The sequence below is a fragment of the Nomascus leucogenys genome, chromosome 24, assembly GCF_006542625.1.
Source record: "Nomascus leucogenys isolate Asia chromosome 24, Asia_NLE_v1, whole genome shotgun sequence".
Classification (NCBI taxonomy): domain Eukaryota; kingdom Metazoa; phylum Chordata; class Mammalia; order Primates; family Hylobatidae; genus Nomascus; species Nomascus leucogenys.
Genome location: NC_044404.1, coordinates 3,408,561 through 3,430,262, shown reverse-complemented (window position 1 = coordinate 3,430,262; position 21,702 = coordinate 3,408,561). Strand labels below are relative to the sequence as shown.

Sequence of the window (21,702 nt, the reverse complement as noted above, 5' to 3'; positions counted from 1 at the left end):
CTTCACCTGCCCTGCAGCCATTCAGGGACGTGCGGGGCATCTCCTGCCCTCCCTGGCCAGGTGGCCCCAGAGACACAGGCCGCAGACACCGCGGGCGACCTGCGTGGGCCTTCAGTTCCCGCCCCAGCCCTTCCCGTCCCCAGCTCAGGGCAGGTCCAGCTGTGGCCAGCGGCTGGGGAAGACTGTCCCCTCCAGGTGTGCGGCCTTGGCAAGTGCTTCAGGCCGCCCTCCGCTCCTCCCCTGGGAGCAGACGGGTAGGAGCGCCTGCGATGTGGTTCCCCAGAGCACCTGCGGGGCTCAGGCCAGGCAGGGTGGAGGGTGGAGGGCCACCTTCCGCCCGTCCTGGAACCACGCGGCGGCCTCCCGGCTGCCCCCCACCCGCCAGGCCCTGCCTCCCGTGGGCACCGGGGGGCGTCCACACCAAGCCAGCCGTGTGCTTTTCGCGCGGGATTATTGGAGAAGGCGGCTGCTCGGGGCCTGGAAGCTCCCGGGTCTCGCCTCGTGCCCCTCTGGCCCCCAAACCGACCGGCGCCCCGGAACTGGCCAACCCGCGCTGAGAGCCCGCGCAGCTCAGAGGGCGCGAGGGCGGAACCGCCGCGGCAGGCGCTGGGAGCTCGGCCTCCCGGAGACCCAAGCGCAGGCCTCCGTCTCCCCAGCCGTAAATGGGCCCGCAGCGTCTCCACTCCGCAGCGCTGTCCCCAGTGGGAGGGTGGCCCGTGGACGTGCAGGGAGCAGAGCGGGGTCCCGGGGCAGCGCAGGACCCTGGAGGGGTCTGCCGCCTCGCCAGCGCCCCTCGCGCGTGCTCCGCCCCCACATCGGCTCTCGGGCCCCGCCCCGCCCCGCCCCGCCCCGCCCCGCTCCGCTCCGCCCCGCCCCGCCCCGCTCCGCTCCGCCCTGCGCCTCCGACTACCTTCCCGCTGCCCCGCCCCGCGCTGCGCTGGTTCGGACTCCAGCCCCGCTTCCGCCCGGGCTCTGGCCCCGGCCCCGCCTCCAGCCCCCGTCCTGCCCCGCCCCAGCACCTTGACGCAAAGGTCTGCGCCGCACGCAGAGCCACGTCGTGCCGTCATCAGTTCTCGCCCGCGTGGGCGTGGGCGTGGCCAGCGTGGCTTCTCGGGACCACCCGAACCCGCGGCCATGGCCCTGGCCGCCGCCGGCCCCCCGGAGGTGATCCGCGCGGCGCAGAAGGACGAGTACTACCGCGGTGGGCTGCGGAGCGCGGCGGGCGGCGCCCTGCACAGCCTAGCGGGTGAGGGCCGGGCGCGGCCGGACGTCCTCGCGAGCGGCCCAGGGGGTGTTGCCCCTCATGGAGGCGGGGTGTCTGCAGTGTGTGGTCACGGTCGCGTGGGCCCGTCGCACAACCTGGGACCCGGCAGTCTCCTTCGCCTGCCCTGCAGCCATTCAGGGATGTGCGGGGCACCTCCTGCCCTTCCTGGCCAGGTGGCCCCAGAGGCACAGGCCGCAGACACCGCGGGGGACCTGCGTGGGCCTCCAGTTCCCGCCCAAGCCCTTCCTGTCCCCAGCTCAGGGCAGGTCCAGCTGTGGCCAGCGGCTGGGGAAGACTCTGTCCCCTCCAGGTGTGAGGCCTTGGCAAGTGCTTCAGGCCTCCCTCTGATCCTCCTCTGTGAGCCAAGGGGTCAGAGCGCCCGCGGCGCGAACACCTCATACCTCGGTCCCGTTCACACTGACCCGGGCCTTTCCTAGGCCTGAGCAGCAGCCCAGGCCCCTCGCCCTGCTGACCCTAGGGTAGGCTCAGCCAGACCCTGCCTGCCTCACCAGGCCGTGAGCTGAATACAGAAGCCAGTGTACTCAATGAAGCAGCACCTGTCATCCCAGCAGTTTGGGAGGAGGAGGCGGGAGGATCGCTTGAGCCCAGGAGTTTGAGACCAGCCTGGGCAACATGGCAAGACCCCGTCTCTACAAAAAATCTGAAAATTAGCCGGACGTGGTGGCGGCATCTGTAATCCCAGCTCTTCAGGAGGCTGAGACAAGAGAATTGCCTGAGCCGGAGGGATGAGGCTGCAGTGAGCCATGATTGTGCCACTGCACTCCAGCCTGGGCGATGGGGCCAGACCCCATCACCGATTAAAAAACGAAAAAAAAAAAAAAAAAAAAAGATGCCGGGTGTGGTGGCTTACACCTGTAATCCCAGCACTGTGGGAGGCCGAGGCGGGCGGATCACTTGAGGTCAGGAGTTCGAGACCAGTCTACGCAACATGGTGAAACCCCATCTCTGCTAAAAATACAAAAATTATCTGGGCGTGGTGGCGCGTGCGTGTAATCCCAGCTACTTGGGAGGCTGAGAATCACCTGAACCCGAGAGGCAGAGGTTGCATAAGCCGAGATCGCGCCACTGCACTCCAGTCTGGGCAACAGAGTGAGACTCCGTCTCAAAAAAAAAAAAAAAAAAAAAAAAAAAAGGCAGCGCCATGAAGTCTTTGGGGGTGGGGCCAGGCAGTTGTTAAAGGCATCAACTCCCAGCAGAACGTTTCGTGGAGCAGTGGCACTACAGCCCTACAGCCCTACAGCCCAGTGGTGGGGGTGTTGTAGCCGCAGGAACAGTGCCATGGGACAGGAAGAGCATGGGTAAATATCGGAGGACAGCCAGGCTCCCTGCCAGGAGGGCCATGGGTGTCAGGTGGGCGGCCATGGGTGTCAGGTGGTCAGCCATTGGTGGATTCTGAACAGGAGAGTGACATGATAAGAATTTTTTGTGTGTGTACTTATTTATTTTACAATACACTTGGCACTTACCCTGTGCCAGACACTGTTCCCGGTGTTTTACAAATATTGAATCTTCAAACATCCCTACAGGTAGGACTTACTACTCTTCTGATAGATGAGGAAATTGAGATTCTAGAAAGACCTCACAGGCAGCAAGTTGGAGAGCTGCTGTTTGATGCTAGATAGTTGGCCTCTGGCCTGTATTCTTACTACCCCAGACCATCTTTCCATGTGGCCCTCGTAGGCCCTAGAACAGTTGCTCAGGGGAATCCCGGAGCAAGAGATGAGCACAGGTGGGAGGTTCTTAGCAGACTGTGTGCAGCTCACACTAAGGTCAAGGTGGAGACAAGGGGGTGCTTTGGAGACAGAAGCAGAGAGGGAGGCCGAGTAGTGAGTGTTGGCTTCATGGAAGGGGTGGGACTGGCTCTGGGCCTAGACAACTGGGGGAGGACTGTGGTCCCTTATCCTCAGGGGATGCCCACCAGCTCCCTCGGACTAATATCGTTTCTCATCTCAGGTGCGAGGAAGTGGCTGGAGTGGAGGAAGGAGGTTGAGCTGCTCTCAGATGTGGCCTACTTTGGCCTCACCACACTTGCAGGTAGAAGCTCCCATGGGACCTCAGGACTGAGGGCAGCCACACACACCAAGTCCGGGGACGGTGGCCAGGGGACTGCCAGGCAGTGTGAGAAGCTCCTGGAGCTGGCCCTGGTGAGGCTGCCTCAGGGAAGTGCAGGAGGTGCTGCTTCGAGGGAGGCGAGGCATCTGCTCCCAGTAGGGAGCCCATTTTTCCAGCCTTTGTGTGTCCCTGGGGACCTTTGTCTAAGACTTTACCCCGGGTGCTATTGAGAGCCATTTCTCAGTGACCAGCCCTGGTGGCACCAGTGAGTCACAGTGCTGAGCCATGCCATAGGGTGCAGTGCCCATGTGACAGTGCCCTGGTGGAGCAGTGGCGGGTCTGTGGCCCAGGCTGGTCACCACCCTGTAGAGGGAGTTGTTGACAGAGGCTTTCAGTCTCCCAACCCCAGCTCAGCATGTAGCAAGGACCACCGAGCACCAGCCTGCTTCCCTATGAGGGGCTTGCCCTGGGCATCCTGCCGCCATGGAGAGTGTGCTCGGTGGGTGGGAGACAGATGTGGCTGCGTCACAGGGCATCTTGGGAAGTGAGGGGCTCTCAGAGATAAAGACCGCGTCTTGGGGAAGAGCATTTCCCAGACCGACAGAGCAAGGAGCCGGGAAAGGCCCTGAGAAGAACACGTCCTTGGCAGTTTGGGAGGATGACCCCGGGGGGCTCGTGAGTTTTGTAAGCCCATAGCTTTCCCTGTGCGAGGCTTGGGGCATTGCAGGGACATGGGCAGGGGAGAGGCCGACCACTACCTAAGACCAGACCTCAGGGGACAAAGTTGGGCTCAGGGAGACTACAGAGGCTGTGACAGTCCCCCACGGGATGGTGGTGGTACAGAGCAGGGGTGGCAGTGAAGGGGTGGAACACACAGGGAAGGTGCATGCAGGGTGCCCCTTGGGCTTGACCTCAGGAACGAGATTCCTGGCGTTGCCATCCACAGAGATGGGAACAGGGAGCAGGCTTTTCCGGGTGGGGGTGCTGGAAGCTGTCTTGGCAGGGGTGGAATTGGGGTGCACATCTGAGGATACATGGCAATGTCAGGTAGGTGGCGGACCTGCATGGCTGGCACTCACGAGTCAGGTCCAGGGTGGGCATAAATCGGGTGGTGCCAGCTGTGTGGTTGGTGGAGAGCCATGGGACTGGATCCGGGTGCTTGGGCTAGGGGAGGTGGCGGGGACAGCTAGGGAGAAAGGGGAAGGAGCAGAGACTCTTGGGGAGAAGCCGGGAGAGGGAGGGACGCCGGCCAGCCAAGGCCCCAGGAGCCGAGGGCAGCCATTGGCCAGGCCTGTCATGTGCTGCCTGAGGTCACAGTGGGCTTAGCGACAGAAGGTCATGTTGGCCTCAGCCAGCGTGGGGTGGCAGTGGGCTCAAGGGCGACAAGATGGGGCTGTTGACAGGAGCCAGCAGATGGTTGGCTGGCAGGGGCGCTGGGAGCCTGTCCCCGCAGCAGCAGTCTCAGGGTCCACACACCCATCCTCTTCCTCGCAGGCTACCAGACCCTGGGGGAGGAGTACGTCAGCATCATCCAGGTGGACCCATCACGGACACATGTGCCCTCCTCGCTGCGCCGTGGTGTGCTGGTGACGCTGCATGCCGTCCTGCCCTACCTGCTGGACAAGGCCCTGCTCCCCCTGGAGCAGGAGCTGCAGGCTGACCCCGACAGTGGGCGACCCCTGCAGGGGAGCCTGGTGCCAGGTGGGCGTGGCTGCTCAGGGGCGCGGCGCTGGATGCGTCACCACACGGCCACCCTGACTGAGCAGCAGAGGAAGGCGCTGCTGCGGGCGGTCTTCGTCCTCAGGCAGGGCCTCGCCTGCCTCCAGCGGCTACATGTTGCCTGGTTTTACATCCACGGTGTCTTCTACCACCTGGCCAAGAGGCTCACGGGGATCACGTACGTAAGTAGCAGGTGCTGAGGGCACAGCCGCTTCGGCCATCCTTGTCACCCCCACTGGACTTGGGTGCATGCACAGAGCTGGCCTTCCAGGCCACTCAGCCAACAGGGTTCTACATCCAGCATCTGTGTCAAGGCAGGAACCCAAATCCTCTGCTTGGAAAAAAAGCATATTTTGTTTAATTACACTTGACTGAAAGATCCAAGGAAGTCCAGACCCTCAGTGTAGAATGAACTCCTGCTGCAGCCCCTCGTGGCCACCAGGCCCTGCCCTCAGCTCTTTACTGACCAGGGGGGCCCCGGGTCACACCTCACCACAGATCCCTGAACCTGGGCCCGTGACTGCCCATGTCACTGCTGTGGGGAACAAGCAGCTTCTCCCAGACAGTGTGGGAGCATGGACTGCAGCCCCGGCCCCAGCCCCTCACCCCTCGCCCCTGCCTGGCCCAGCAGTCTGCCCCATCAGTTGGCCGTTCCCACCTTCTCCCCTCCACAGCCATTGGCACCTCTGCCCATCCTGACACCCAGCTGACGCCCCTGCTTCCAGATTCAGCAATGAAGCCTCCCCCATGGTCCCACCACCATGTCCACCTGCCACAGCGTTAGTCCCTGGCCCACCAGAGCCACTGCTGCATGAGCTCCTTCCAGAACAGCACTCTGAGGAACCCCCTTCCTTTTGTCCCTAGAGCTGCACTGGGCCCCTCAGCCCCTACTTGCCAGGCGACCCCACCTCCACACACACCCTAAACAGGAGGACACCGTGGCCTCGTCTCAGAGCCAGTGGTCAGGTCTTCGTCCTCAGCGTACCCAGCCTCACTCACGCGTATTTGACGTGGTTTCTTGCCCCATCCATGTTGGTGAGGGATTTGCTGAGCTGCTGTGACGGGGGCATGGAAATGGGGCTCAAACCAGATGGGAGGCTCCCTCTGTCCTAGGACAGCCAGGAAGTGGCTGGACACCCAGGGCCCACGCTGGCGGTGTGACCTGCCACCTCTGTATGTGGTTCCTGGCCCTGGGCCAAGGCCATCTGGCTGTCTCCATTTCCCAGCCAGTGGAAAGGGACACGGGAAGCTGAGGGCAGCCAGCTGTCCTTCAGTGGCACGGCCAGAAGCTACCTGCGTCACCAGCAGCAAGAGGGTGGGAGCAGTGTCCCTGGGGCCATGTGCCTTGCTACACTGGGGCTTCGGTCCCTGTAGCAGGGTAGCTGGTGGGCAGTGTCTGCAGCCCCACATTTCCGCTCCCTGCCTCCTTTTCTGAGAGGTGGTCCCTGGACATCCCCACGTCCTCACCTGCTCTGCCAGCCTCATAGCTAAGACTCCCTCTGCACTGGCGATGCCAAGGCTGGTCTGGAGCTCAGGCCTCTCTGTCATGCTAGGCTGCGAAGCAGGCACCTCAGACTCCCTGAACCTGCCCCCTGGCTTGATCGTTTCTGCCGGGCACTCCCCGTGCCAGTGAGAGGCCTGGTTCTAACGCGCTGTGTGCCAACTGAACGTGTGACCCTCCCAGCAGGTGCTGAGGCCAGATCCCCTCAGGGTCCTGATGGGTGTGGCGCCGTCTGTCTTACAGCTCCGTGTCCGCAGCCTGCCCGGAGAGGACCTGAGGGCCCGTGTTAGCTACAGGCTGCTGGGGGTCGTCTCGCTGTTGCACCTGGTGCTGTCTGTGGGGCTGCAGCTGTACGGTTTCAGGCAGCGGCAGCGAGCCAGGAAGGAGTGGAGGCTGCACCGTGGCCTGTCTCACCGCAGGTGCATGCAGGGGCCACACATGGGGGCTGGGGGTGTCCTGGGTACTTCACAAGGACCTGTAAGGTGCACCCACCTTGACGCTCTGCCCCACCTTCCCCAGGGCCTCCCTGGAGGAGAGAGCCGTTTCCAGAAACCCCCTGTGCACTCTGTGCCTGGAGGAGCGCAGGCACCCAACAGCCACGCCCTGCGGCCACCTGTTCTGCTGGGAGTGCATCACCGCGTGGTGCAGCAGCAAGGTGAGGTGGGAGCCTGCTGGGGTCCTGGGGTGGTCAGTGGCTGCGCCGGCAAAATGCACCTGGCTGCAGAAGTGGGGATTCTGGCTCTGAGCACCCTCCAGTTTGAGGGTACAGAGGTGGGCGTCTTTTTAAAGGCTCCCAGATAGGTCAGATGTGGGCTCATTGCGGGGGTTAAAGTTCCAAATTCACGTGTATTGAGGCTTTGCTGAACGCAGGTTGAGGTAGCGGCCAGCCCTGAAAGGCCCCACGCCTGCCCCACACACCCCAGCACGCCCTTCCTCCCGGGGTCCTCACCACACTTGGAAACCCTAGCACACTGACTCACACCCACCGAAGATGCCGGCAGGTTGAGAGCAGCACGCTTTCCCAGGAGCTAGGCTTCCTGGGCTGTGTCAGCTGCGGGAGCAGGAGGGAACCTCCTGGCCAAGCCCCACGCCCCCAGCCCCGCCCCAGCCCCCACTGGGACTCGGCCTTCTGAAAAAAGGCTGGCTTTCCTGGTCATTAGTTGAAGGAAATACGTTTATGTTGTGTGTCATGGGCAGAGAATGTGGACAGGACAAGAGATGACGATGGGGATGGGCATGGCCTAGTGGCCGCAGCTGCCATGACCCCCTTCTCCTCTTTGCAGGCGGAGTGTCCCCTCTGCCGGGAGAAGTTCCCTCCCCAGAAGCTCATCTACCTTCGGCACTACCGCTGAGCCGGCACCCGGGTGGGCCTGGACACAGATGACTTCTACGGGAGTCTGAACGCCAAAATTTAGTCTCAAGATTAACCTCGCTTGCACAGAAATTAGAACACTCACAGTTTTTTGTCACGTAAGATACTAACCCAGCCACCCCGGGAGAGAACAGAAAGCTGTCCCTGGCTGTGCTTTCTCAGCCCTGGGAGGGGCGCCTGAATCCACATTTCCCTAAGCCCAACCTGGTAGGACTCAGCCACTGCTTCAGGAATTTCACTTATTTGGACAGGACTTTAGGTTTCCCTCCCTTCCCGAAACCATACAGTTGAGAAGTAATTCAGAAGTAGGCCAGAAGACACTTTATTCATTTATATTGTGAGAGAATGGTTCCATCAGGCTTGTGTTAAGGCAATGGACTGAATGAGTGCGTGTTGAGTTGGGATGGGGCACGGGAGGCTGGCGGTTTACTTCAGCCAGTGTGGTCAGAACAGCAGCCCCACGGCCCCCATCGGAGACAGTGGTGCTGTCCCCGAGGGTAGCTGGACAGAGCACATCCACCAGGACTTGATGACCACGCAGGGGCAGAGAGAAACCCGCCAAGGCCAGCACCTCTGTCGGAAGCATTTGGCACACACCTTCAATACACGTTGAGGTTGCTTCCAGTTTTAGAAAATAGAAATCTGCATCTCAGCCTGACACACAGAGAGAGGTCTCCTCCTGACCCAAACACACTCACGAGCCAGGTCCTGGGGGTCGGGGCTGCCAGGGGCACCCGAGCCCTCTCCTGGGGGCCTGCTGGGCAGGCGACCTGCTGACCCATGTTAACTGCTGTGTTCAGCCCCTCAGCTCGGCCCCAGCCTATTTCCTGCCTCCATTTGACGTTCCACGTTTTCAAAACTGCATTTAACCTGTGCCAGAGACTTCGCCATAGGCATCTTTAATAAACTAACTCCACCAAAATGTGGGTATGTTAATAACACAAGATGGAACTTGAGATTTCCTAAAGCGCAGTGTTAAAATACCTCGAGAGTGTATGCCACATTTCCCTGCTGACATAAAACGCCTGGCTGGCAGCACCGGCTTCCAGCAAAGACCCGCGCAAACCATACCTTGCTGTTTGACTTAGGAATGATGATGACCCTGTATTCCTGGGTTAGTCAAGGTCAGCTTGACGGAGATGGGGGAGGGCGGGGGTGCTGTGACCCTCTAGACTGGGAGTACCACCAGGAGAGGCACTGGGGGCTGCAGCCGGGTGGGCAGATGCCGCCGTGGCTCCATCCATCAGCACCCAGTCCTTTGATTCACTGTGCTCTGGCCAAGTGCATGCGACTTCCTGTCACATCTTAGGCCTGAGAGCTTATTAAGAAAACGGTATGAAAAATGACAACACTACTGTCCGGAGTCTGAGAATCCCAAGTGTCTCAACACAGTACCAGAAGTACCACCTGGGAGCAGCACTTGCTCTCTTGGGTCAGGGACACACAAGCTTGAACGTGGCCTCTTAAGAGAGGAGCTCGATGTCAGATATGCAAACACTGGTACAAGAAAATCCAGACACTAAGCATTCACCGTGTCAATTCTAAGACAGGAAATACTGCCCAGAGTGAGGAGCCTGCACAGCCCAGGGCCCAGGAGGAGAGGCCTGCACTCGCATCTCAGTGTCTCGGCTGGGACCACAGCTGTGATGTTCTGCTGTGCAAAACGGCTTCACCTTTTGAAAAGGCCAAACAAAAGTTGGGCTTTCCTGTGTCCAGCGACTGCCATGTTTTAGATAAAGACTTTAGTAAAAGGTGGAGTTAAAATCACTTGGTAAAATGTTGAGAGTATTTCTTTACTCACATCAAAAACGATGACATGCAAGTGGGTTCTGCCTCTCCTCCCGCAGTGGGGGGCCGAGTGCTGAACCCACAAAGCCAGTCTGCTCCCTGCCAGCTTCGCTGCCCCTCATGGAGGGTTGCATGAGGACAGATTTAAATTAAAAACAAAACACTCTATATATCAAAGAAATGTGTCAAAATAATCTCAAACAATTAAAATATATATTTATAATTCCGGGCCCTCAAAAGCAATCATGGTAGTTAAGAACAAAGTTTTGAGTCATTAGGACAGAGGCCAACTTTAAACATCTCCAGTGAGATGGAATTAGGAAACTGGCATTAGAACCCCACACAGTTACTTGACAATCACCTTTAAAACGTTAAGTTCTTTCAGACACGCAGGAATCAGGCTAGATCATCCCTCGGGCTCTGTGGAGTGGCTGGCACCACCTGCGGCTGGTGGGGAAGGCGGCTGGTGGGGAGCGGCCCGTTCCTCCCTCGCAGGCCTCGCTCCTGCCTGCCCACCTGGCACGGGGGGGACCGGCCACTCGCCCTTGCTCCCATAGGCTCCACCCGCCTGGCTTCCCACCTGCAGCTGACTAGAATTCCATCCGTGAGAAACACCTGAACATCACTGAAAAAGAAATCCATGCGATTTGGTTTAAGCGCCAGTTTCTTCAAGAACCTGATATTTCAGTTACAAATCATTGAAGCTCCTTTTTAAAAAGAAAATTTGACTCCCTCGTAATCAACTACTTTATGTGAAGAAAAAAGGCATTGTTAACAACGGCTCAAAACCATTCTTGCAACACGTGAGGCAGCCTCAGTCCCACTTCTAGCTGGCGAAGGCCTTGCCGGCATCCTCCTTGCCTCTGTACCTCCTCTTCCCATGTGTGAACGGGATGTACCGGTACTTAATCATGTGCTGGGGAGAGAAACACAGACTCAGTTACTGCACAACCGCTCTCCAATCAGTCACACTGTCCCCAAATCTGAGCAGCCAAAGGTCCCCCATCTTTTCTATATATCAGACAAGTGGAATTGGGGCCCCAGTGGCTTCCTGTGCCCACATCAACACAACAAGACCTTCCAAAGCCCACGAGGCCTAGGTTTGAAACCCCATCAATCCCAGTGTTTCATGAGCCTCCCATGGAGGAAGGGCAAGAGGGATGTGAGGTGGCCCAGGGTCCTCTCTGCAGCCAACACCCCGGGCACAGAGTGAGGCCCGCAGCACGAAGGCCACACCATCAAGGGCACAGTCCACAGTCTCGGATAACTTCCCCCTAACACCCTCCTCCTCGGGCAGGCTGGCACAGGGCGCTGGGCACCCTAAGAGGAGCCATTGGGACACTGCGCACGCCGGGGCTCTCCCGCCCAGCTTCCACAAAGCTTCCACCAAGAGCCCGCCCGCTCTGACAGCTGTGCTCTCCATTTAGTTAGCCGGCTGTGCTGGGGAAGGGAGCAGTGTCCTCGTCACACACAAGACGGTGCCACTTAGCTCCACATTCACACCAGGCAGACTCTGCCACCACCCGCCACAGCCCAGCACAGCTCCCCCAATGCTGTGGGTAACAGAACAGCGATTGCGGCCGGCGTGGCGGCAGCGCCTCTGCTTTACCTTGATTTGCCTCTTCATTGTGATACAGAAGAGCATGATGAAGTACATCACCAGAATCGGCCAGAACACCGGGACGTTGAAAGCGTCGAAGAAAGTACAGACCATAGCCACAAGGATGCCCTTGGTAGCCGCATGCCTTCAAGTGGGGAGAGAAGGTTAGCGCCGCATCTGCAGCCAGCACCAGGCACCTGCCGGCCGCCTCCAGCTTTGCAGCTGCACCGACCGTCCCCGCAAACAGAAGCATCCCTGTGGAAAGGAGGGGTCTACCCTGGGCACAGCAGCAGCAGGACCCTTTGCATGTAGTTCCCAGACATGTACTGCCCTAACCACAGAGACATCCTTCTCTTACTCCCTTGAAAGATACAATTCTTCTTAAAACTACACAAAGTATAAAGCATCAGTACTGAAGCTGGGGGCCCCATGCCTGCTGGCTGGGCCTGCGATCTGGAGAGAAACCCAGGCTGTGTCTTGTGGACCATCCACAGCCTTCACCTTGTCACTGTGGCATGGCCACCAGTGCTCCCTTCCATCCCAGCGCATGGCCAACAGATGCCACCGCCCTGGAGGCTCAGCTCTCCCTTCCTAGGCCAAGCTTCTGGTGGCTTCCAGGGCCCCTGATCTTTCTGCGCCACACTCCATCTGGGGCTGCAAAGTCAAGGCGTGGAGCCCCACGAGCTTGGCAGGCTCCTTCAGTTTACTGATCCAACAAACTTGGGTTCCTCCTGTGCCCCCAGAGTAGGGTATGAGGGAGAGGACAAACAGATGCACAGAGCTCCCGTCCCTCTGATGGCCGCACCACCCACCTGTGCCTAGCCGTGCAGACAGGGACACCTCGGCTCAAACCCCTCTCAAAAATGACTCCAGGAGAAGGCTAGTCCCCCTCTGCCAGCCAAAAGGAGCCACAGGGCTGGGTATGGGAGAGAGGACAGAGGGAGGAGGGAGGAGGGAGGGAAGACGGAGACTGGCCGCAGGGCCTGCCCTCCCTAGGCCATGACCACAGGAGCTGGTGCGCACTCCATCCCAGACTCAGCCTCCTTTCTGCCAGCCTCCAGGGCACTGGTGCTGACTTGAAACCAAGAGAATGCAGCAAGGTAGTGAGTGGCCTTCTACAGAAAGCCCCTGCGATTCCCCGTGCCCAGCCCAGCACAGCAGTCATCTTTCAGGTGACTTGAACAAAAATCAGTGTAGTCTCAGTCTCAGCCACCCTTGAGCACAATTCTCCTTCTCAAATACCGTGACCAATTAGCTCACCAAAATTTAAACTCCGGAAGCCTTCGAATGAAAGGGCGGAATTCCTCGTTCTGTTTGGTGGGTAGTGAAGGACCGTCATCTGCAAGGCAGAGCAACCATCAGGGAGGGCACCTCTGTTCATCCCCATCACAGTTCTACCTTTTCCCCTCAAGGCTTTGGACTAACAGGTCTCACAAATCTAAACCAAGATTCGTGTCGTTTAACCAAAAAGAAAATGGGTCTGTGGTCAACTGACACATCCAATTCACTGCTTTCAGAAGGTGCTATCAGAATGTTTTTAGACTTCCATACATTTTCAATGCATGAAGAATTCAACCACATATAAACATCCAGGAACACGTCAGCTGCGCCACGTAAAGGCACAGAAGAAAACAAAGGCGAATTAAAAAGCAAGCGGCAGAGAACAGGGCGGGGCCAAGGATGCGCTGACCGTGGAACCCAGGCACCAGGCCTGTCCCACCAGCAACCGCACCAAGCCCACTCTCACCCCACCTCCCCCACTGGGACAGGTGCTGCTCCCCATTTACAGATGGGAAAACTGAGGCCTACGGGAAAGGGGCTCTTTGTTATTTTCTAGTCTCCTCCCAACAGCAACAACAGAGAGGGGCTGTGTTCCTGGCAATCTTTTCATCACATATCCTACACAGAAGACTCACAGGCTTCCGGCCACACAGTGAGAGCATACCCTACTCCCTGACAGCAGGTTCCCCCAGAATGAGGAGGGTCCTGGCAGGGAGCTGCGTGTGGGTTTTCCCTCAATGGCCACGACGTCCTGGAATGCAGTTGTTTGTTCCTCGCCTGGGGCCGGCCAGTCAGGCGTGAACTCAGGGCCCCTACCTGGCCCAGGCAGGCCCAGGAGCAGCGTGATTCTTCCAAGAGTGGAGCACAAAGCGCCAAGAACACTTCAGCTCACAGCTCCTCAGAAACCAGAGAAGGCCGCCCAAAGCCTGACCCAACGCCATGTTGGCATTAGGGTCCCGGCAGTCTCTGTGCACCACAGTGAGCTGCCTGTGGAACCCTCTGGCTACAGGAAAAGGTAACCTCATCCTGGCTGCCTCCGCTGATTCTGAGAGGGACCACTGACTGGGGTGGGACAGGTGCCGGAGTCGGACCGTCTGCCTCAGACCCCTACTGTCTGTGGTGTCATGTGACCTCGAACACGTTACCTAACCCTGTACACCTCAGTTTCCTCATCTGCAAGTGGAAAAACAGAATGAATACCCACTTCATGGCTGTCAGGAGGGTTTGAAGAGTCATTCTACAAACGTATCCTGATCACCCAACGTTACAAGTACATTTCAACCCCAAGAGAAGAGTCTCAGGTGTTTCCAAAGAACACTGGGCAATCCCATCAGAAAAGAAAGGCCCAACCTGCCCACACAGCCCAGTGCACAGCCGCTACCCTACCTGAGTCTTCCATTAAGGAAGGATCCACTTTGGGAGAAAGAAAAGCTATGAAAAGATTTAGATGGTAGATCCCCAAGGCATAGGTCACAATGTACCAACCCTGAAAGAGAAGGAAAGAGAGTCAGTGGTGCACTCTGACTGTCCATCAGCCTAAGCCAGTTCACGTTTGCACTCCGGTTCACGCTCAACTTTGTTTTAACTGATTTAACTTTGTTTTAACACACAAAACTTACTTACAGCAAGGACAAGGAAATACAGTGAAATCCCATGGTAACAATTTATCTCAAATTATACTCCGTGGGAACAGACTAAGTGGACAAGCAAGGGCCCAAATGAGCAAAGCTCTTCAAGGGTCCAGTTAGACACGTGATCCCTGAAGCCACAGATGCCCCACAAGGAGCGCAGCAGAAAAGGAGGCTTTTCTCAAGAAGCACATGCTCAAGCTACACCACAGGCTCAGGTGGCCCTGGCAGCTGAGCGATGCTGGCCCAGAGCCCCCACCAGGAGCAGGTTCATCAGAAACAGAAGACAGAATCTCAATTGTGACTGGAGGCATGCTGGCTGATGTTCCTCCAACAGACAATTCATATTGCCAAAAACACTCTGCCAGGAGGGTTAAACCTTTGCCCAGAAGAAATCCACAACTGGGAAATCCAGAAAAGTGTGCTTACACCAAGCCGTCCTCAAGAGATGCAAAGTGGGGAGAATTTTGGCAAGATGCCTGAGTGCAGCACACTTACTTGCAACTAATTCATTTTTAAAATGATTAAGCATATCCCGTTAGAAGCCAGAACCGCATTCTCAATTTCAAAAGCCTTAAATTTCTCAGTCGGGTGTGGTGGCTCATACCTGTAATCCCAGAACTTTGGGAGGCCAAGGCACGTAGATCACCTGAGGTCAGGAGTTCAAGACCAGCCTGGCCAACATGATTAAACTTCATCTCTACTAAAAATACAAAAATTAGCCAGGCGTGGTGACACATGCGTGTGATCCCAGCTGCTCGGGAAGCTGAGGTAAGAGAATCACTTGAACCCGGGAGGTGGAGGTTGCAGTGAGCTGAGATCACGCCACTGCACTCCAGCCTTGGCGACAGAGTGAGACCCCGTCTCAAAACAATAAATAAAATATAAATGCTTTAACTTTCTCATACAAACAAGAAGTCTTTCTGCCTAAAAGCTTTTCAAGTTAGACGGCTAAACACTAGATGTGAGGGTTAACTGGATGTCTGTGTATCATCTTTGTGCTGCAGGGCCACACCTGAAGGGACGTCAAATGAGGCACGAGCTTGGTTTAGAACACAGTAAAACTGACCTGTGGGTGCTGCACTCTTCCCGCCCCCTGCTCCTGCCTGAAGTCCCTGATTCAAGATTTCTAGGTCATTCTTTCCATCAGAGAATGGACCGAGTTCCAATTTAAAAACAAAAATAAATAAATAAATTAAGGTGTGTGCTTTAAACAAGGAAGTATCTTCCACAGTCCCCAGAGGAGAAAATAGCCCAGACAAGGCTTTCAACATGCCCTGCTCTGCACGTAAGATTAAGTAACCTCCTCTAAAGACCTATGAAGAATTCCCATCTTACAAGTTTGCTCCTAGAAACCCCGTGTTTACCAGCAAGTAAAGGAGCACCCAGGTGAAGTCTGAGACGACATCGCCTGACCTAGGGGTACCCAAAAACACACGAAGGAAACCCTCGAGACCTCCTTCGGTCACTGTCTCTCTTATTTGACTCGGCGTCTCAACCTGCACTGTGCTCTTTGGCCTCATACAAAGGAGAACTCAGGAAAGGCTAAATAAACCCTTTTGGACGCCGAATCATTCATGACACCCAAGGTATGGACTCTTCACCCGAGGAATGAGGCAGCCACAGAGCGCCACCTTGTCCTGAGCATCACGCAGCAGGGTCGGAGGGACACCAGCGGCTCCACTGTCCAGGCCTAGACATGCCCAGGGCAGGGCCAGGCTGGGCTCAGGACAGCCTGGGTATACTGAGAAGCCTGGCGAGGGGACTCCGGGTGAATCATAAACAACCCTGTTTGTTAAAGAGAGTCACTGAGATCTTTCTGACATTTGGTATTTAGCTGAAAATTGATTACTAGAGACCATTTCCTGCAAGACAAACTGTATCAACAACATCCCCACGAACACCACGTCCAGGTAACATGGACAGAGCCAAGTCCCATCACTTCAGCCCACACCTACCTGCAGCAGGTAAACTCGAATCATGTAGACAAAGCTCAGGCCCAGTGTCACGACCCATCGCACAGCCGTGTAGGGTGTGGACTTGTCTAGCCAGGACTGATAAATCTAGAAAGACAAGAGTCCAAAAGCATGAAGCAGGTCCTGTAACTTCTGTACTGACCCTGCCACAAAATGTACCTTCTGCTAGGGTTGGCTTTCAATTTTTAAAAAAGCTAAAAGAGTGAGTTAAAATAGCAAGAGATCATCTATGTATCAACACAAAGAAGTGACTACAATTAATCCAAAGTTTATTTTCAATAATTCCTGAAGCAGGTTCATCTCTTAAGCAAGACTATTACAAAACAATCTCCTAGGAGACTGTAGCATTGTGCTGGCCTGAAGGGATCACTATGGGGAAGACCCAGCCTCACCCTAAAGAGAGGACTGTGCATCTCAAAGTCCCCACCCTACAGCACAGCCCTTATCGTCACATCTCAAGTCAGCTCCCCCATCTGCTGCAGCCAGCGGCCAGCCTTGTCCCGCTCCCAGGCCCACTGGCCACAGCCTGAGCCCCAGCAGCCACAGCTGCATGTGTGTGCATCCAGGTGGCTGTGGACATGACTGAGGGACCCCTTAGTTTTATGTACTTAATTTTACAAATATACGTAAGTATGGTTTTTTATTTTAATTTTGAAATTTAATTTTCAAATTGTGAGAAATTTCCAAATTCACAAAAGTAAAAAGATTATAGAAGCCTACATATGCCCATCACCCAACTTCATTAATCGCCAATCACTTTTCATATGTGATTTAATTAAGAAGGTGATGAATTTTTATTTGAGCCAGATCCTCAGCACCTGGAACTGCCGGTGACCCAAGCTCTTCCTGAGACTAAGGTTCAGACTCCAGTGTTCAAAGGCAGCTCTAGGCCCCTCACTCACCAAGCAATGCACACGAAGCCCACACAAGAGCCTCTCGCCCTCAGGGGCAGAACCGCCGACCTGACACGGGGCAGGTGGGGCTACTAGCACCGGGGACGTGGGTGGCTGGGAGAGGGACAGCAAGAGCAGAACGGCAACCACAGCTCCGTCTGTCCTGCCTGGAAGCTGAGACTGGGTTTTACATTTTTAAAGGTTGGTAAAAGGAAAACAGAAACAGAAAACGCATATGTGACCAGGTGTGGCCCCAGGGCCTGATCTCTCCACAGCTGGCCCTTTACAGTGAAGAGAGCGCTGTCTTCAGGAAGTTTGAGCCTGAGGCGAAGTAACTTCTCCATCAGGAACACCAGCAAACAGTTCCTTCCGGAAAATGCTGGGAGTCCAGTTTCTTTTTCAAATATTTATACTCATCTACTAAAAAACCCACCAACCTGTCCAAGTCTTGTGAAAAATCTGTACACCACCGAAGGTTTCCCATGGACGGACTCTCCCACACTGTCCCCTTCAGACATTCTGTAACTGGGAGAAAAACATAAAATACTTTTCAATAAAAAGCATTCAAGGGTGTGAAATCTCGGCCCTATTTTCACCAACACTGTCAAGTAGGTTTCTTCAACATTCAGTATTTTGTCCATACCACTTGTGTTTTTACCATGAATTGTTCGGGAAAAAGTAGCAGGTACACAGGCTTCCATGGGGGGGAAGGGCAGCGTGAGACGCATGGGCCTAGGAGCACAGGCCGCGTTTCATTCCTGCTCTGGCACCTCAGTCACCTGTGTGGGCGGCACTGTCCACCCCACTGGCCCCAGGAGCAGCCTTGCTGGCCATGGGATCCACTGGCTGGTCCAAGGCACGTGGCACTGCACGTCTTCCCTCCAAGGACCGCATCCTCCGTAGATCCCTCAGGGTTCCCCTGCCCAGGAACCCTGTCTGCTCCACGCCCTGTCCTGAGGCTCCGGTCTGGCAGGAGCAGGAGGGGTCCTGTCCTCTCAGGGCCAGGTCCTCCACCCCATTAACAGGAAAATGTTATCTGCAACTCTCAGGTAGTCCATCCATCTGCGTCCCAGTTTCTTATCTGGCAAGCGGAGGTAACTTATCTGCTCCTATTTCAACACACTGCTGTGATGCCATGAGGAATTCACCTGAGAACCCAGGTGCCAGAGGTCACATTGTTTACCCACTTAATTCCCAGATGCTCAAGTGAAGGGCATCATGACCCCCATTTCACCAAGTCTCAAACAGTGGAAGCCACATGTTCAAGGTCCCGCCACAACCCTGCTTCTGGGCAGGCCAAGCCAAGCCTGACTCCCACCTGGCTCCTCAGCTGAGCACGCCGCCACCCCACTCCTGAGAAGAGACGGCGTCAGGACCTGCCGCCCTTCGGGAAAGCACAGCTGAGTACCCAGGGCCTGCCGGTTGTCTTTCCTACTTTAAAGATGAGATGCCTGCTGGCCCCTGAGCTAGAGAAGATGCCAGGGGCGACGTTCACCTCCTCCGCCACCCCCCATCTGCTCCCTCGGCAGGGCAGTGAGGAGAAACAGACTCTGGTCTCCAGTCTGGCTTCAAGTCCCACCTGTGCTAAGCGGCTGTGAGGCCTTCAGCAAACCCTCTGAGCACGCAGCTGGCCTCAGTTTCCTCATCTGTAAAATGAGGCTCTAAGAAATACCAGACACAAAAGCAAAGACATCATTCCTCAGCAACCTGTGGGGTCAGTCTTATTGTTCTCATTTACAGATAAGAAAACTGAGGCTCACAAAGGCTAAAGAGTTGCCCTGGCCCATTAGCATGTTCGCAGTGGGCAGGAGCCAGAACGTGCACCTTCCTGAAACCAACTCTTTTCCAGTCCCATCCTCACTGTGAGCACTGGGGAAATCTTCCCTTCAGGTGGAAGGCAGCAGGTTGCCAGATGTAATCCCGCCCTCAAGTGCCTTGGCTCTCCCATCACAACTGACACGCTGAAGTGATCCAGGCATCTCCCTCCACGTCATCAAGTCTGTGCAGAACGTGGCTCTGTGACACCGTTCCTGGATCCTCTGTGCGGAGTGCCAGGCTGGCTCAAGGAGACCGAGGGGCCCTTTGGTCTTGCGGAGCCGTGTAAACCAGACAGAGGAGGAGCACCTTTACTCTCCACTGAAAGAACTCCGTATTTAAATAGAGGCTACACTAAAATGCGCCACCTGGAATGGCCACCCTATTTAGGCCAAAGCCAGGTCATCTGAAAGCCACCCGTCACACTGTTCGTCCTATAGCTCCTTGTAAGTTTCCCCCTATTTTACTCAGATTGTTTCCCATTAAGGCACTTTTACTTGACTGGAGGTAATGAGAGTAACGTCAGAGAGAAAATACCCGGCTCTCCTACCAAAGGGTGTTCTCTAGGCAAAGCTCAGAACTTCTCACTCTCCAGCTGAACATGTAGAAAACCTACTCAAAACGCCATCAGCCAATTCTGCTTGTCTGATACACACAACACATATACCAAACCACACATATACCAAACACAGCTTGCACCCTGACTGAACGAATTGCCAGGAATAGCCTGAGGCAGGGCAGCAGGAGCAAGAATGTGAACTTTGGACTCCAACGGCCTGCTTTCAGATCCTGGCTCTACCACTCTCTGCCAGTGTGACCAGGGCAGGCTATTCCAGGATGCCTCAGGTTCCAGTCTGTGAAATGGGACAACAGCACCTCTCGTGCTTTCTCCACGAGGCTCTCGTGAGGAATCAGTGGGCAGCCCGTGGAGCACCCTTGGAGCCGGGCAAGGCAGTGCCAGCCCTGTTCCCGGATCAGGGCCAGCCCTCGCAGCAGCTGCCCCCACTGCAGTTGTCTTCTCCGCTCAGTTTGAAGGCCACCTCCTCTTCAGAGGCCTCCATTACCGCCCACACTGACCCCCAGTCCCTTACATCACATCACCGTTTTTATTTTGTGTACAACTATCTCCTGATACCTTTCTGGTTTACTTCTCAAGTTTCTCCTGCTAGAATGAAGCTCCTTGAGGGGTCCCTGTCTGGTTCGGGGCTGGGCCCTGCCACCTGGAAGTCCATTACATAGTAGACAGCCCATCAATTACCTGTTGAAGGTGACTGCTTTATGCCTGGTCACAAACAAAACAGAAAGGGAGATAAAACCAGTCCAAGCAGAGACCACGAGGACTTGCCAGAAAGTGTAAGACTCCCTATGTGCCTTGTTCCAGGGCCCGTCACTTTCATCCACATCTGTGGTCCATCACTATGCGCGTGGAAAGGATGAAGTCCTCGGCCTGGCGTTCGGGAGCACTGAAGTCTGGGATGAAGTCCTCGGCCTGGCGTTCGGGAGCACTGACAGTCTGGCTCCCACCTTTCTCTTCACGTCCCCATCCCCAATTCCTCCGGGACTAAGAAAGCCCCCGGCTGCCGTGCACCAAGCTTCACGCCTCTGGTGTTGTTCAGTCCTCTGAAATGCCCTCCCAGACCCCGTCTCTTCCTTCTTCCCAAGACCACATTCCAGCCTGGGCTCCTCCCTCCTCTGGGCCTGACCATCTTACATCTCCACCTGGCTCTGACACACTGTAACCGCCGTCGCCGTCACCTCAGGCATACGGCAGAAGCCATGTGAGAGTCTGAATTACTAAGAACCCTTTATCCACTTACGGGGATAACTGCATCTTCCTGGGAAATGTCAACTCAACTAAAAATAAAGTGCTTCCAAGACTAGCGGCCAGTCTCTACTCTTCATAAAGGGAAAAGGGCGAAAGCCCACTGAAGGTACTTAGGCTGAAAGCAGCCCTCTGTGCTGTAAGACACCTGGCAGAGAAACGAACGATAACTTTATCAGTGGGGCCACAGACCAGTACTAAGTCAGCCTGGAGAATTTATGATTTTATTGCCTATTTAGAATACGATCAAAACCGATGTAACTAGTTTCCCTTCAGCCCGTCAGTAACGCCTTCACCCCAGAGCTTAACACTAAATCCTACAGATAAGCGCTGACCTGGACGCAGGATGGGGAGAGGGCACATTACTCTCGAATACAGCCCAACTCGCAGCGCTGTGGGGGCGGCGACTGCTCGCTTCCCCCAGATGCCCAGCAGGGGAAGCGGACGAGACGCGGCCCAGGTGGCTCGAGGGCTGCAGCCCCCGCCCGGCCCCTCTCCCGCTCCCCCGACCCTCGCAGGCCCCAGGGCTCGGCCGGCACCTCCAGGCCCCTCTCCACCGCACCCCCCAACACCCCGTCCCGGGCCCGGCCCCGAGGCGCGACCCGTACCCCTCAGGGCCGCGGGTCAGGAACACGGTCCCCGCGGCCACCCGGGCCCCGACGGCCCTCCCCGCCCGGCCCTCAGCGCGGCCCCGCCCGCCCGCGGCCTTGACAGCCCGGAAGGAGCGGAGGCGGCGCTGCCCGGCCGTTCCCGCGCCACGCAGCCCTTCCTGGCACCTCGCAGCTCCGCTACGGCCGAGCCGCGGTCTCCCTGACGGCCGCGGGAAGGAGGACGGCGGGGCAGGGGCGGCCGCAGGCGCTGCGCTCCGGCTCCGGGAAGCTGCAGCGAGCACTTCCGCTCCGTCCTCCGCGGCACCGCCTCCAGGGCCCCCAAGATGGCGCGAGGGCGGGGCCAAGGGCTCCAACCATTT

The 21,702-nt window shown here is 56.5% G+C and overlaps 2 protein-coding genes across 4 annotated transcripts; one reads left to right on the top strand and one right to left on the bottom strand.

Annotated features, from left to right (window-relative positions):
* Positions 1-1,020: 1,020 nt before the first annotated feature.
* On the top strand, positions 1,021-8,845 carry PEX10 (peroxisomal biogenesis factor 10). 2 transcript variants are annotated; one of them, XM_003279714.4, is made up of 6 exons: positions 1,021-1,246; positions 3,239-3,319; positions 4,832-5,238; positions 6,801-6,976; positions 7,077-7,212; positions 7,841-8,845. In XM_003279714.4, exons 1-6 carry the CDS (start codon positions 1,135-1,137, stop codon positions 7,907-7,909), a joined length of 981 nt encoding a protein of 326 aa, XP_003279762.1. In that variant the 5' UTR covers positions 1,021-1,134; the 3' UTR covers positions 7,910-8,845. The 2 variants fall into 2 exon arrangements, with proteins under 2 accessions (XP_003279762.1, XP_030661241.1); XM_030805381.1 differs by lacking the exon at positions 1,021-1,246 and adding an exon at positions 2,416-2,583.
* A 1,066-nt stretch (positions 8,846-9,911) lies between these two features.
* Positions 9,912-21,698, bottom strand: RER1 (retention in endoplasmic reticulum sorting receptor 1). Of its 2 annotated transcripts, XM_030805382.1 has the most exons (7): positions 21,509-21,698; positions 17,533-17,620; positions 16,185-16,289; positions 13,985-14,084; positions 12,578-12,656; positions 11,327-11,462; positions 9,912-10,633 (listed from the first exon to the last, which is right to left on the bottom strand). In XM_030805382.1, exons 2-7 carry the CDS (start codon positions 17,611-17,613, stop codon positions 10,544-10,546), a joined length of 591 nt encoding a protein of 196 aa, XP_030661242.1. In that variant the 5' UTR covers positions 17,614-17,620; positions 21,509-21,698; the 3' UTR covers positions 9,912-10,543. The 2 variants fall into 2 exon arrangements, with proteins under 2 accessions (XP_030661242.1, XP_003279761.2); XM_003279713.4 differs by lacking the exon at positions 21,509-21,698 and having other exon boundaries at positions 9,920-10,633; positions 17,533-21,333.
* Between the last annotated feature and the right edge of the window lie 4 nt (positions 21,699-21,702).

Bases quoted from the DNA above. Each gene is read 5' to 3' on its own strand.
- PEX10 (XM_003279714.4), top strand. From the start codon at position 1,135: ATGGCCCTGGCCGCCGCCGGCCCCCCGGAGGTGATCCGCGCGGCGCAG. The intron at 1,247-3,238 runs GTGAGGGCCGGG...TTCTCATCTCAG, and splicing joins CGCCCTGCACAGCCTAGCGG to GTGCGAGGAAGTGGCTGGAG. The intron at 3,320-4,831 runs GTAGAAGCTCCC...TCTTCCTCGCAG, and splicing joins TGGCCTCACCACACTTGCAG to GCTACCAGACCCTGGGGGAG.
- RER1 (XM_003279713.4), bottom strand. From the start codon at position 17,823: ATGCGTCTCACGCTGCCCTTCCCCCCCATGGAAGCCTGTGTACCTGCT. The intron at 14,085-16,184 runs GTAGGTGTGGGC...CTTCTCTTTCAG, and splicing joins TTCGAGTTTACCTGCTGCAG to GGTTGGTACATTGTGACCTA. The intron at 12,657-13,984 runs GTAGGGTAGCGG...TCTGCCTTGCAG, and splicing joins TTCCTTAATGGAAGACTCAG to ATGACGGTCCTTCACTACCC.